The sequence below is a fragment of the Homarus americanus genome, unplaced genomic scaffold (assembly GCF_018991925.1).
Source record: "Homarus americanus isolate GMGI-L3 unplaced genomic scaffold, GMGI_Hamer_2.0 scaffold32972, whole genome shotgun sequence".
Taxonomy (NCBI): Eukaryota; Metazoa; Arthropoda; class Malacostraca; order Decapoda; family Nephropidae; genus Homarus; species Homarus americanus.
The window spans coordinates 122,501-137,954 of record NW_024754592.1 but is presented as its reverse complement, the minus strand read 5'-3'; the positions used below and the strand labels follow the sequence as shown (position 1 = coordinate 137,954).

General features: G+C 41.8%; 2 protein-coding genes across 2 annotated transcripts in view; one reads left to right on the top strand and one right to left on the bottom strand.

Annotated features, from left to right (window-relative positions):
• Positions 1–788: 788 nt before the first annotated feature.
• LOC121855870 (pleckstrin homology domain-containing family G member 7-like) overlaps positions 789–15,454 on the bottom strand; it is a 38,772-nt gene continuing 24,106 nt past the window's right edge. The window contains exons 5-9 of the mRNA XM_042351036.1: positions 15,068–15,242; positions 7,118–7,242; positions 6,732–6,902; positions 6,271–6,513; positions 789–5,465 (exon numbers count right to left, since the gene is read on the bottom strand). Coding sequence (XP_042206970.1) covers positions 5,307–5,465; positions 6,271–6,513; positions 6,732–6,902; positions 7,118–7,242; positions 15,068–15,242 — 873 coding nt within the window. The 3' untranslated portion in view covers positions 789–5,306. The remainder of the gene's footprint in view (positions 5,466–6,270; positions 6,514–6,731; positions 6,903–7,117; positions 7,243–15,067; positions 15,243–15,454) is intronic.
• On the top strand, positions 7,860–14,132 carry LOC121855869 (mucin-5AC-like). The gene is made up of 2 exons (XM_042351034.1): positions 7,860–8,110; positions 8,834–14,132. The coding sequence occupies exon 2, from the start codon at positions 8,838–8,840 to the stop codon at positions 13,962–13,964; it is 5,127 nt and encodes a 1,708-aa protein (XP_042206968.1). The 5' UTR covers positions 7,860–8,110; positions 8,834–8,837; the 3' UTR covers positions 13,965–14,132.

The window sequence follows — 15,454 nt, the reverse complement described above, 5'->3', positions numbered from 1 at the left end:
AACTCTTCTATACTTACACCAAATACTTATACATTCATCCATACATATAACTAGAGACATTTTACACTTATACATAATTTAAACGTATAATATAATACACTTATCGATACTTACACTTCACAATCTTTATACATTCATCCATACATACACTCTGCATTATTATACACACACCCTTACATACACTCCACACCCTTATACACTCACTCATACTTACACTTACACTTCACACTTATACCCTCAATCTATCATCACTCTATTATCTATATTTTTCCTGTCTACTACGATTTATTCTCTCGATATGCACATTTTTTATATCAACTTGGCACTCTTAAGGTGGATATGGGTGCCAGATTTTAACACCCCGGCCCTCGTACCTTCACTAACCCACACAGACAAGTGGATGAAGGTGATTGATTGCTTTATTAGGCTGCTACATCTTGCTGGTGATAATAATTCCCTTCAATAATCTGATATATTTCTTATTTGGATTTTTCTATCTTTTTTTCTTCGTATTTTTTTATCTTTTATTTCTTTCATTGATTTTCTTTTTATTGATATTTTTCATTATTGTAGATTTAATTTTTTGTTGTTTTGGTTGAATTTATTCTTCTTTTCTGTCTTTGTTATCAAGTCTTTCATTACCTCAAGTTATTATTCATTTTTTTTGTTTCTTTCTTTGCATAGTTAATGTTTATCTTCATTTTTTATATAGAGAAACATAGAGAGAGAGAGAGAGAGAGAGAGAGAGAGAGAGAGAGAGAGAGAGACGAGGTGAAGTAAACACTGTATTTATGACACATTTATTTGTACAATGTATAAACAATAGACCTACATTCATTGCCTAAATTCTTCAGGCTACTTTTGGCACCTTCCAGTATATTAAATTAAGCACGTATTTTTTGTTTATATTTCCCAATTAGCCAAGACGCGGATACAACTCGGCTAAAAACGAATAATCATTTGTGTTATTGGTAGAATTTACTCTCTCCTTCAGCGCGTGTCAGTCTTGTTTTTAGAAGCCCTATGACACGCGAGTAGAAATTTTGGTAACACAGAGAAACTCGATTTATATATGTCCCTTCCTCTTCTACCCTTGGCGGAGGACCGGTCATCCCCAGCCTCCTGTAGCCTCTAGTCTAGTATCATTAACCTGATGTCCACAAGGCTATGGTATTAATGACAGTCTTGTGGATACCAGGAGCAGCTTGTAGGCTGGGTGTGACGGTCCGTGGGAGGAGGTCTGGTAATGAGTGTCTCTGTTGTTAGTCGCAGCTTCTACGGCCCTTGTAGACTGACATGGATAAGATTTCTTTAACTTATTTGTCTTGTCTTATTTTACTAACCGCAAATCGATTTTTTTTTAAATTTTATTAGAATTTGGATTATTGAGTTTAATGAATTTGGGTTTGGTTTAGGTACGTCGGATATTTTTTTTTTTTATAATTCTTGCATGGTTCAGACGTGAGAGAACCATGTTGTGTGCCCACCAAGACCAACACTCGACACACACACACAGAGGGCGGGGCGGTGGGCGGGCATTTTACGTGACACCTAAAGGAGAAATCTGAAAGCCGAAAATGAAGCTCTCGAAATGGACCGTTCTTTATACAAGATGGCGAGGGAAAAGAACGCATCTCACGGGTATTTAAAGGCAAAGAATTTTATTTCAGTAGGACGAGGCTTTTTATTTATACAGTATATATACCCGGGTTATATAAACTGAGGGTTTACGGCTTTTTCTTCATTGAGAGACACTCAAACAAGATGAGTTTTATTTTCAAGACACTTCACTGATCTGGTGAGTGTGTCTTGTTCGCCCTTTATTTTGTTGCGTCTCTGCGACTCATCAATGACAGCCGTAAAATCGTCTCCCACACACATTGATGTACTTCTCTGGTTTCGTTTATATATATATATATATTCGTAGCGGAAATAACATGACCTTTGTAAGAGTTGTTATTATTTGCAGGGAACAAAAGATACCATCAAATATGTTTCATCTCATAGCAATAGGAGGGCGACCAAGGGAGGCGGAGGGGGTGGTCAGAGGGAGGTTCTAGGTGTTGTGTGCTCCTCTCCCCCATGTAACACCTTCATGAGTCCGGTGGCATCCTGTCTCCCCAGAAGGATGCGTCCGGAGAAGGGAGGTGAATGAAAATTATTATTGGCATAGTGATGTCCTTGGACTGACCAGCACAAGTAGTTTGGTGCCAATGGCTTAATATTTCTTGTAAAAAAAAGTAAAAAGAAGAATTTCCAAAATCAATGGCGTCGGGTATTGATTTTTCTACAAGTTAACTGTAACAAAATACTGATGCTGTGTTGATTCTTTTTTGTTTACACATATACAGATATTCCCAATAAATTTCCTACGTTATCAGCAATATGAAGTTTGCATTGATTTACATAGATAATTAAATGTATTTATTTTTCTTAATTTACAACCGGGTTTCAAGAAATAATGCCTACTGTATATGGATGGGAAATTAGATTCAGAACTTGTGCTTTTAATCATAATTGATCTCGAGTCTTGAATATTATAATATCTATGTTTATAATGTCAGTAATTGTTTGTTATGGGGAAGAGGTATTAGTTGCCAGGCCTGAACGTGACTCCGAAGACCCACTTCGCGTTTTACAGAGCTCCCAAGAAAATCTCTAATACAGGGCATTGATAAAGTACAAAAAGTGGTCCTTACAGCCAAAGAAATATTTACAGCCAGATTTATGTAACATGATGATACACATAAATAATTTTTTTTAAACTGTAGGAAATATACAGCATTACAAGGCAACCCAGCGAACGAAAGGGAGTGATGACCTATAAACACGGTCGAGTGAAGGAGAACTGTCACATGCGAACAACAACTGCCAAAACCTTTCACACCACACACACACTAATTCTCGACCTTTAGTGCAATATATCTCCTCTCTATTGTCGACACACTCATACACACAGCCCTGTACAGCTCTCATGTGCCACAACCCATAACAACAGTTTGCTTCCTGCTGGAGGCTAAGAGAGGAATCTAGATCATATATGTGGAGGGGGAGGGTGGAGGGGTGGGGGGGGCTGTCCAGGAAGAAACACCAAGTCCCCTCCCCCACACCCCCGCGTGAGCTTGTTGACTGTACAGTATAGATCAACGTTACTGTATTAACATATGTTATTCTTCACAGTCATGAGAGTTTCTAAGGTGAAGGCTTTGGGTGTGAAAATGTGACGTTCATTCAGGGTCTTGTTTCTTAATATTGAAATCACTTGAAACATTTAATAGTCAAACACAGATAATGATTATGACTGAATTTAGGAATTTTAGAAGTTAAGAAATAATACACATAATAACTTCAGTTCCTTGGAGTGTTTTTTTTTTTTTACTTTAGATTTTGTTATGTATTGCGGTTTCTGTTTATATTTATTTTCCTTCGGCCTTTATTGTTCCTCCTTTTCCTTTATTTCTCTTTATTTTCCATTATTTTTCGAGTTGTTTCTGTTTTCTTTTGTCAATTAACTTCCATCAGGTGTTATTTGTTATTCCTGGGCGACACGAGTGTCTTAAACACGCCAGCCAATCCGACGTTTGTTCATTATTTTTTTTATACAAAAATCACAATGTTGTCAGCACGTGAGGAGAACACTGTGATGACCCCCAGGAGGACAGTCATTTAAGGCTTGTTTTCCTATTCACAGTACTAGTATTTATCAACCTTACGGAGCAGCACCTGGGGGCGTTCATCACATCCTACGTCGTGTACAGAAACCCTGTAAAAAAACTTACACGAGACCTGTACGTAGAAAGGGTAGAGAAGGGGTACAAACATATATAAATATTACTTCAAAATACTTTATACAATTCTATGAGACTTTTTTTTAATATTAACCTACAAAGTTGTTGTAGATGATACAGGGGTAATATAGGTTTATTTATCACATTTAGAGCAGCCTTAGCGCTGTGTAGTGGGGCACCACCACTACCCCTGACACCGCTACAATGGTCACCTGACAACTCGCGTCACAGGTGTGTATTGCAAACAAGGTCAGACAGAGTGTTTAGCCTTCATTGCTATCGTCTGTCTCCTTACTGTTAATTGCTGAGGTAAGAATATTAGTCGACTGGACATGACCTGTTGAGTCTGACTGTTGAGAGTGTGTGCAATAGAACACTGACTTATAATGCAATTCACTACTTCATATTAGATGTGGGTTGACCATTAATAGACTGTGCATTCAAGTTAAAAGGAATCCATTGCATCACACGCTAATATGAATAGAAACCGAGGAATGATCAACACCAGGGACATATACACCGTCCCACCCGTGTTGTCTTGCCTACACCTGGTCACCTCACAATAACGATATAGATAAATAACATTCAAGGCATGATATTATTAATAAGCGTATCTCTCCAGACTGGTCACGGGGCTGGCCAGGTACTGTATATAACATCACTGACCCTGGAACTATGCCGTCACCTTATAAGTGTATAAAATAATCGTCAATAACTAATATTATTCTTGGCCGGGATAGTTAATAGGGTCTTACCATCTGCGGTAATGAACAGCGGTTACCTTTACTGTGACCGCTACGGATGTGTTTATTGTCAACTGATGGTCCTTCTTGTTGAGTGTCCGCTGATATAAGTGGTCGCTGAGTGTATGTGGTTGTGTGTAAGTAGAGGGCAGGGGGTTGTGGTGTTGGGTAGGGAGGAAGAAACAGTGGGAGGAGGAGGAGGAGGGGAAGCAATTGGTTTCACTGAATAATTCAATACACTGATGTAGGAAACGTGCACATATATATTTTTCCTATAAATTATTATTTTGTATTTAGAGGTACGATGTATTAAAGGAACTGGAGGACATCTGTATATAAGAGTACTGAGAATGGATTGTGTATCTGAGGTGATGGATAAAAAATGTATATCGGTATGTAACAGCGTCTGACGGAGTTGATTATGTATACTGACGGGCCAGCGGAGGTCTGTCTCGAGCACCACGGGTCTGATGCTGTGTTAAAACGTCTTGCGGTGGTTCGTGAATGGCGAAGCAGGCAAGAGCTAGATGCGTGTGCTGAATCCATGGAGATGACCCGAAGGATCTCTGCAGTGGATAAAGGACAATTCCTTATGGATGCTGACGTCCTTCAGGATCCGTGACCCCTTAGGAATCGCGGAGATAGCCCGGCGGTTCACTGCAGTAGTGCCTAGTTATTGTCTATGGATACTGGAGACCGTCAGGCCACTGGAAGAGGCATTGTGGCCGAGAAGCAGAACTGTGCAGATGAATTATTAAAGCTTCTTTGGTGTGGTTCACGGATACTCTCTGTGGATGCTCGCCTCCTTCAGGATCTGCGAACTCCTGGGAGGCGTAGTGGCTGAGGATGAGAGCCGCTGTGACCGGAACACCGTGTTCTGTAGAGTCCTCTTCCACTTGTCCTGTGTGTCTCTCAGCTTCAGCAACCAAGTTTGCTGATGAGGTAAAGTGAAGTGAGAGACATGTATGAGGAACTATGGTTGATTATTCTCTCGTAAGTGTAAATAATAAGAATGATTTAAGAAACACATCAAATTGTTCCTTCATGACTCCAATATTTACACAGGTCTTGATGGTTTGTATCTTGTTATTAATAATTTTGCAGTTAAAACTTATATTAATTTATCTTAATCTGAAAGGGGAACACAAGTGTGAAAAGTATATATATATATATATATATATATATATATATATATATATATATATATATATATATATATATATATATATATATATATATATATATATATATATATATAAATCCGAGGAGACAAAGTGACTGAGTTTATAAGATAAAAACTCCTGGAACGTGTGAGAAAAGGTCCATAAGAAAAAATATTATTATGAAGTTGAAAGTTATAGATTTATGTCTAAAAGTCACCTGTAGCCTTGTTTTAGTTAAGCCTGGAGAGTGAACACGAACCAGGAAGTTGTCTGAACAATTAACTCCGCTGGAATTATAGTTAAGGAACAGAGACACACCTCCATCTCTCTACACCAGATGGCGTATATGTGTTTTTTTTTTTTTACATAAGTGTCGTTTCATATGTTATTACCCACTTATCTTCTTACAGTAAGCATCTGTGTTTATGTCTGGAAAGTATAGACAAACACGAATTGGATCTAGACCTTTGATGTATATATCCTAGAACTGCATCTTTCCCCAATCGTGGTAGTACAACACTCCTCAAGTTGTTCCTGGACAGCTGATTCACCCTGGCACCTCTTCCCTGTACCCACCTTGATCTGTTCCGTCTGTGCCTGGAAGGTGTACACAGCGACAATCTGCTGGAAGCGGTTGAGGTTGACCAAGACGAAGGCGGCTTCCAACTTAGAGGCAGCGGACTCGTGAGGGGTCACATCATGGATAAAGAATCGATCGAGGGAGAGTGGCTGCTTGTACACGATATAGCGAAGGGCGGAGTCACTACCCGTCGACCCCCTGGAACAAGAGCTTGGCCAGTTCTCCGTCAGCGATGATTTCTGAAAGTGGTGGTTGTGGTTAAACAGTGTGGTAATGAGGATGATAGGATTTAACCCTTTTGAGGGGTGGGGAATCCTTCAAACACGATCTTGAGACATGAAAGATTTTATATCCTCTTGGGGCGTCCCTCAAAACATTCCTATATAAAAGAGGAATATTATATCCTTTTTGGAGTTCCTCAAGACGTTCCTATATATAAAGATAAGGAATAACTCACCTTTTTGTGTAGTCCTTTCTTCCTCCTGGTGATGAGCAACATGTCGTCGAAGAGTATGACGTACATCTCCTGTGGTTTGTTGTTGTCTAACATGTGTAGTGACCCTTCCAGGATGATCTGTCGTCGCGGGGAGACGATCAGTCGCTCACACGGTTGTCGTGATATGGCCCCCTGTACCGGGAGAGAGATATATTCGGTATACTAGGAGAGAGAGATACTGGGGTACTGGGTAGAGATGCTGGTGTACTCGAGACATGTTAACTTCCTACACCGGGAGAGTATTATATTGACACGAAATTTGTAACTCACGGATGCGAGAGAGAGGATAAAGTAAAGCATAAAAATCCCCACAATATTATAAAACAGTAACGGTTCCAATAACATACCTTTAGGAACTCCGGAATGTAAACTTTGGGGTCGAGTTCAGTAACAGGCGGCCACACGATGTTTCTCTGGATTTCTAGTAAACGTTCAAAGTTCTTAAGCCATTTCATCTTGTCGTCCAACTCCCCTGTAAAGGTCAGAAGGAACTTAGTCTGGATAATTAAGACAACAAACAAACTGGGAATGTGTTTTGGTGTGTGGAAGGAAATAAGGAGATACAAGAGATATAGCACACACACACACACACACACACACACACACACGCATTGACGATATATACATCCTTACATATATTCATGTGAGAATGGTTGCGTATGAAGGAATGTAAGTGTATGTGTGTGTGTCTACATTCCGGCATGTACATGTGTGTGGGCGTTGTCTTATCAAGCTACGATAAGTCATTTACAGCAACAGTCATTGAGTGGCTCCTCTGTAATCTTTGCCTATGAAGGTTCTACTAGACTCAGTAGTAACTAGTCTAAACCATTAAGGGGCGTCTCACCACCAGGAATTGTGTATGATAGTGTGTCCATACAGCGCTGTGAATACAACTGTGGAGGGAATGCCAATCCTCCATTCTAGGTGATAATGGAACTCGTGGCAATTTGCATACGAGGTTGACAACTCTACTGACTGAATTACCTTACAATTACAATAATGCTATAAACAACAAGTATAGAAAATACAGTATAAAACAGAAAATAAATTCACCTAGAAATACATCCGTGACCACCAACATTCAGCTGGCCACAACCGTTATAAATAGTACTGTACCTGAACGACAAAACCCTTGCCACTGGTTTAATCTATACAACACCCCTGTGACCCAGTGACGCATTAGTGTTGATAACCCCAACAATAGCTCACAGCGCCACACAATAACTGTATCAGCTGACTCCACCACCTGATTGCCCTCGACGCTCGCTATACACAAGAGCTCTTCACCTGTCAGAGTGTGTGTTACCTGTGAGACTCTGACACCAGGACAGGACAAGGTGAGTGGGATTGTCTCTAGCTTGTGATATAACTGCTTTAATGTAAGAATTTTGTTTTATTTTGTTTTAGATTTGTGTTTCTTTCCTCCTTTCCTCTCCACTTGTCTGTCTGTCTGTCTGTCTGTCTGTCCATCAAATATACGACATTTTAATATCACTTTCAGTCGGGTTATACAGATGAACTTGCGTTAATTATGATATACGAATCATATATGAGTGTCTACTAATATACACTCGATATATTAGTATACCAATAATATATATAAAATATATAACTGTATATTTTTAAGTGAATTATAAATAAGTTTGTCCAGTAACAAATGCACGACAAACAAACTTTTGATCCGATTATATCTGACGGAACCGATTTCATTAATCTGTGGACTGTGGGCGCTCAGGGATACAGTACTTGTTCAACTTTAATTTGAATGAGCACAAGGGGAGTCTATTTCCGTACTGTTTTATAATACTATACTCTGTTATAATTCTACACTGTACTTAACTGCTATACTCTATTATACTGCTCTACTGTATTATATTTCTATACTTTACTGTACTGCTATACTGTAATATACTTCTATACCTCTACTATATTATACTTGTATACCTGCACTGTATTACATTGCTATACTGCATTATATTTCTCTTTGTACTATATTGCTATACCATATTACAGTGCTATTCCATATTATAGTGTTATACTGTTACCATACTGTGTTGCAGGGTGATGGAGGACGCTGATCTAGTATGTAGTGAGTGCCGTCAAAAGTACTCGAAGGGGGAGAGGTGTCCTCGGGCACTTTTCTGTGGTCACACCTTCTGCACCCACTGCCTCGACCAGGTCATCCTCAGGAAGAGCCGACGATGCCCTATCTGCACCCGCCCCTTCATCGCTCTCTCCGCTACCCAGCTCCCTACAGACTTCACCCTACTGAAGCGTGCCTCCTCCAAGACCGATCCTGGGTCAAGTTTCAATGTCTCTGGCATTTCTAGTTACCTGTCCAAGTCTCTGAACTCAGATCCCCAGAAGAAGATTCCTTCAAGAACATTATCATCCAATTCCTCCCCTTCAGAATTATCGTCATCAGTATCGTCTGTTGCAGCCAAGAAGCCACTGAACTCGTCTTTAAGTTTACAAACAAGTAGTTCCTTAAGGAGTTTGTCCGCCACCTCAGCCAGTCAAGGTTATAAGTCCACAATTTCTCCCACAACAACGAAAAGCTTCCACTTACCTTCGATAGGGACGACTTCACCAACCTATTCCATTCTAACACCGAGACTCTCTTCAGTTCCTGCTACTACTACTACTTCTCCCAGCTCCCTCCCCATCACTCAGGAGACAAAGTCGAGTTCAACCTCCAGTCGAGAAGTAACAGCCTCTCTTAGTAACAACAACATATATGATGCTAAACTTCCTCGAACACCAACCTTAGAGAAACTCAGCAGTAAAAGTCAACCTCAGGGATCACTCACTTACAAGCTTCCAACCATAAGAACTAAACTTAATATTGACAATCAAGATTCAGAGCCACGTCGATCGTCGTCTTTAGATTCTGACAATGTTGGCGAAGGGTTGAGTGAGGCATCGGTGATGGGTCTTCATGATAATTTGAAGAAGACAGATTCCTGTCCTGTAAGTTCTTCCGAGTCTCCTTCTGCTAAAGAACAGGATTCCATCACTTCCTTTAAGCCTTATACACCAAGAGATGAATTCCTCAACAAAAAACCAACAGATGCCGCCAGTTCAGCATATAAGGTAACTTCTACTAGACTCCTCACTGGTTCACCTCAGTTGCCCCTGACGAGCAGAGTGTCGAAGATTACTGGTCAGGATCAAAGGTTTGGTGATCCTTCTGCCCCTGCTCTCCCGAGCACCAAACCTCCACCAGCAACATCTAAGGACTCTGTGGGGACAACATTTTCCCTCAAGTCATTATCAAGCCTCTCTACTTCTTCACCACATGTTTCTAGCGGTAAAAAGTCATCACGAAACGAAGGTATATCATCCAGTACTCCAAGTCATGTGTTAAATATGTGTCGCTCTATAACAACAAAGTCTAGAAAGTTGTCAAGTGGTGGGGACACAGCCGGCGTTCCTGTTACTGATGATCCATTGCTTCACACCAACACCGAGACTCCAGAAAAACTATTTACATCATCTTGCTGGACAACACAACCACGTGATCCTAGGGTGGTGTCTTCTCCGGCTCGACAGAACAGTTTCATCACAGACCTGACGCCCAGTAAAACTCTTCTGTGTGATGATGATGACAAACCTTATGATCAAAACAAGGCAGAGTTGGATCCTGAAATGAGAAAGACAAAGTCATTTGATCTCCAACCACCTGATGCTGTTCATCCACCTATCACAACTGTTGAAGAGACAATAAACACTGAGAGAGAAAATTATCCTTCTCTCCTCAGCCTTGGAGTCGAGGATACGTCTAGCGAGAATCTAGGAAAGTCTGATTCCGTCGATAACCATCCTAAAATCGTCTCCAGTCATCGAAAAGGAGAAAGAGTTTCAAAAATGTCAAACGAAGCTCCAAAGAAGGAGAGTTCCCGACCCGCCGTCACGGATGATCTTGAGACAACAAACATGAAGAATAGAACAAGCAGCCTCAGTCCTGACCGGCCACAGTCTGGTCATCCGTCAAGAGAATCCGGAAAGCTTGAGGAGTCAGAGATCAGATCGCCTGCGGATGCACCACGGGACGTCGGGAAACTTGCCCGATCTTCTTCACTCAGTGCTCGTCTGTCGGCCCGCACGAGTTTCATCTTAAAAAGCCTCAAGGAGGAGACTGATGAACACTCAGCATACAGTAAAAGGCCAGCCAGGGAAGGAAATAATGTCCCTAGAAATGATCTGAAGTCTCCGGACCTTCCATCAACGTCTTTCAAAGATCGCCTCTCCTCCCGCACAAGTTACTTATCAAGCACTGACGAAGAGAAAGTTGAAAACCCCGTGGAAGTATCAGGATCACATAATTCTTATATGAAGTCGACAAACTCAAGGATAGAAGTGCAAAGAGCAAAGAGTGACACGACCAAACCAGGCAGTGATGAGCTGACCAGATCTCTCCAGTCAGGTACAAGGGAGGTGCCAGAGGGCCGTCAGGGACTATCACTCTCCCCATCCCGTGAAAAAATAATGCAGATCAATAGATTTACAACGGGTAAAAGTGAGAGTGTTCACCCAGAAGGACTGGATATAGTACCAAATCGACGGGATTTAAAGCCGCACCTACCGGGCTCTCCTTCAGCATCCAGTAGTGAAAAAATGGTGAGCCCCGCTGCTGCTGGAGGCGTGTACACAAGTAAACAGACAGAGGTTAAATCAAATAAGCAGAGTGAGGAAGGAGACGCACTACATGAGGGTACATCAGTGACTCAGACACGTCAGACCTGTATTGACAAGGAGCCCAGTGTAAGGCAGAGTTTAAGTAGTCGGTTTCTAGCATCTAAAGCCGCTAAGCACCCAGACACTGCACCTACAGGCCGGGATGAACAGATTAACAAGAATCTTCACCAATCAAGTGATATCAACGATGAAGATGCCGTGTCTGGCACTAAGTCTGCACCAAACACTTCCATCTATGAGAGGTACAGTGCCCCCAGTTGGAAGCCAGGGTCTGCTTACTCACGCATCAGTTTTAAGTCATCCCAACAGGGTAAATCACAGAGGTCATCAGGTCCGGACGCTAAATCGCCAAATTCTCAAACTACAGAAATAGACAAGAAGTCAAACAACAAATCTGGTATCAGTTCTTCAACTTATAATAACAGAGGCAGTACAGATTCCTCAAAAGCAACGTCAAGCACCAGTGGAGAGCATCAAAATCCTCACTATCCTTTATCACCAAGCACACGTCAAGCACTGGCACCAAGACCGTGGTCGGGTTTATCAGTTCGCAGGCTGCAAGACGTTTACTCGAGATCTTCCGAAAGTTTTTCGGGTGACAACACCAAAACAGTGTCAGTAACTTCAGCTGAGACCAAGTCACCAATTTCTCCTCTCCGAGATGCAGTCAACTTTGATGCACAACATAGCACCACGACAGGTGTTCTGGGACCGTCTGGTGACCGATATTATGGCACAGATTCCATTGTTCAAGAGAAAACAGAACCAGAATGTAAGATAGAGAAACGCCCTACTCTTTACTCACAGATTATTTATCATGACAAGTTAGCAGAACTGCAAATAGGAAATGTGCCAAGTGTCCAGAACGAGGGTGAGAGTGAAGATGACGCCACTACACAGCCGTCAGGGGAGACAGAACACAGCGAGAAGATTAAAGAGTTTGAGAAGGACGACCTTGATGATCTAGTTGTTGCTACCATACACACTGACTCTCATCATCGACTTACCGGCAGTGACTCGAGGCTCAGATCCTGTGATGAACTTGTTGAACCACAAATTAAAATTCAATTTAGCGGTACAGCTGCAAGAAAAAGATATCCTCGTCCTGCGACCAAGGATACCGTGCAGGATATCTGGCGCGCGAGGAAAGCGAGACAAAAATATTCCATGGCAGCAACGTCGAAGCAAACTCCCAAAACTTGTGATGAAATGCCAGAGGAGGCAGGAGAGGCAGGAGGCAGTCATCAGCTGCGTCGAGTTCGTCATTGGGTGAAGGACACCACCAGCAGTGAGTCACCGCAGGCAAGTTTGAGGGCAGATTCCTCTGATTTACAGCTCAACCGCCATCGATCTAACCTAAAAGGTACAATTAATACGACTGGAGGATCGTCTAGGGCAGCGGCGTCATCTATCAGCCATGACCAGAAGAAGTTTACTCAAGAAAGAGAAAATGAATCTGACGATGATGACGTGGGTAATTTTGTACCTGCCAGCACTAGACTGTTTTGTGATCCTGTTGCAGGAGGCCCTGTGTCCGGAGATCACGGTGCTCAGGGTCAAGAAGTCCAGACGGAGACACACACAACTACTACACATGGCGTGAATGTTACTAGTGATTTCAGTCAAAAGTCCGACCTGTTTCAGTATTCTGGTCCTGACAGTGTGGACGCTCACCCGATAGGAACTACAACACATAACTCGCCTCGTAAAGTAAAAATAACCAATCTTACGCCTCTGGAGACCAATTTGGACACACTGGAAACTAGGCCGATGTTGCCAACCACCGAACAAGGGTCGGCTGTAATAAATACGGAGCCTGACAGTGGATTTGACACAAGTTGCACGGACTCAGTAGGACCGTCACCCAACGAGAATCCTAACAACATTTATTTAACTGATCCTCCTTTTATCTCAGAGGAGACGGTGAGGGAGCCATTCACTGTGACCTCTGAAGGACGTCCAGGTGTCGGTTGTTGTTGTAGCACTCATGGCTCTCTCTTGCACCTATACTGCAAGTCTTGTGAGATGTGGGTGTGTGACAGCTGCCTGGACTTGGTGCATCAACCTCCACCACAGGGACGCTGCCAGGTGGTCACCGCGGCAGACGCTGTCCTCTACATGAAGATGGTCCACACGGAGTTCTTCAGCTCGAGAGTCAACACACTGGACCACTTCAGAGAGGAACTGAAGAAGCTCTTGACTGAGTGTGACAACAGCATCAGGGAACACGACGCCAATTTAAACCAACTGAAGCTGAAAGTACAAGAGGAAGCCACACTAATGAGAGGCATCGAATCTATGAGGAACCTCGCGTTGCAGAAGCTGAAGAAGGTGGACTACTGGGAGGAATTGCTGAGGCAAAACGCTGAACGCATCAGCCAGTCCTCCTCCTCGCAGGACATAGTGAGTGCCGTAGAGGCCAACAGAAGCAACATCCTCACTAGCATCATGGAGGACGTCAACCCCTTACAGTTCACTTTGAGCTACTCTTAGCACGTCTAAAGTCTCTCTATGTTTTACCATATTATAGAAAGCCTTATCCCTGAGGAGTCCACCATGGCCACATCACTGACCCCCTGTGTTTTAGTGTCCAGTGTTTCTCCTACATGAAGTGAAGTTTTGTTTGATTACTTGAAATTATAACTATGATGACATTTTAAACTTTTATGTAATTTATATCAATCCTAAGTTAGGGGGAATTTAACCCTATATTACCTTCCCTCACAGCATGTTAGCTTCAAGATCTATTGTATTATGTTTGTGCTTATTTAATTAGGCATATTCACTACAAGTTATTTTACAGTGTACGACTCTTCGTGATTAGTCCATGATAATACGTATAGTTGTTTAATCATTTCACTGTTGATGTTACCTTACCTTCATCATTTAAGTTAATAAACATTACCTGTACCTTTATCTTTTATTGTTACTCAAAGAACTAATTACGACATCTCAAATAATCTTTAAGAAATCCTCTGCTTAATCCTTAATCCAACCTTTGAGATAATCCATTATTTTTTCTGAATCAAGACAGTAAGAGTCAAGCTACAGTATTCCCTTAGCTTTAAGAAATCCAGCTTTGATACGTGAGACTACAAAAGCTTAAGGTGTGAAAATATGGTGTAAAATATAAGGTGTGTTTCCTTATCTCCATCATGTGTCACCTAGAAGACCCTTAGCTGTTCTACCATATGTTCTACACACACACACACACACACACACACACACACACATTTCCATAGAATTATAAATAACATCAGGTGAGCGTTTGTGTTTGTACCTATGTGTGTATGTGTGTGTGTGTGTGTGTGTGTGTGTGTGTGTGTGTGTGTGTTGGGCAGGTAAAACAATAGGTGTTAATTAACGTGTTATCGTAACAATAGCTCAGTGATAAAAGACCTCTATTGTTCACCTCTGTTCACTAAGGTCACACACACACACACACACACACACACACACACACACACACTCCCCTATCAGATATCTAAATAACTGAACAACAGAACAATCAGATAATAATGTAACAGGACAACATAACAATACCCAAACAGGACAACAGAACAAGGTGTACAAGAGACTCCAACAGGTATACTTACTGAGAGAATGTTCTTCGGCTTCAATAATCTCCCTGACTACTGCGCGTTCTTGTGGGTCCTCTGTCCTTCCCTCAATGTCTCTGAGAATTAGTGGTACCTTCATAATGTGTTGTACCGGCGCCACTAGTAGGTCCGTCAGCTGCAGCTTCTTACACCGAGGGTCTCTGTTACACCACTGTCGATAAGAGAGGAGGTGAGAGAGGGGGAATAGGTGAGAGAGGGGGAAAAGGTGAGAGAGGGGTTCGTTTTGCATTGATGAGTAGAGGGAGAGATGAGAGAGAAGGAGAGGGTTCGTTTTGCAATGTTAAATCTTTCATACGTCACTGTAAATAAGAGAAGAAAATCTCCACATACATAATATTTCCTTCGTGTAAATTTCCCTCTAAC

Coding starts and splice junctions, on each gene's coding strand:
- LOC121855869 (XM_042351034.1), top strand. CDS start 8,838: ATGGAGGACGCTGATCTAGTATGTAGTGAGTGCCGTCAAAAGTACTCG.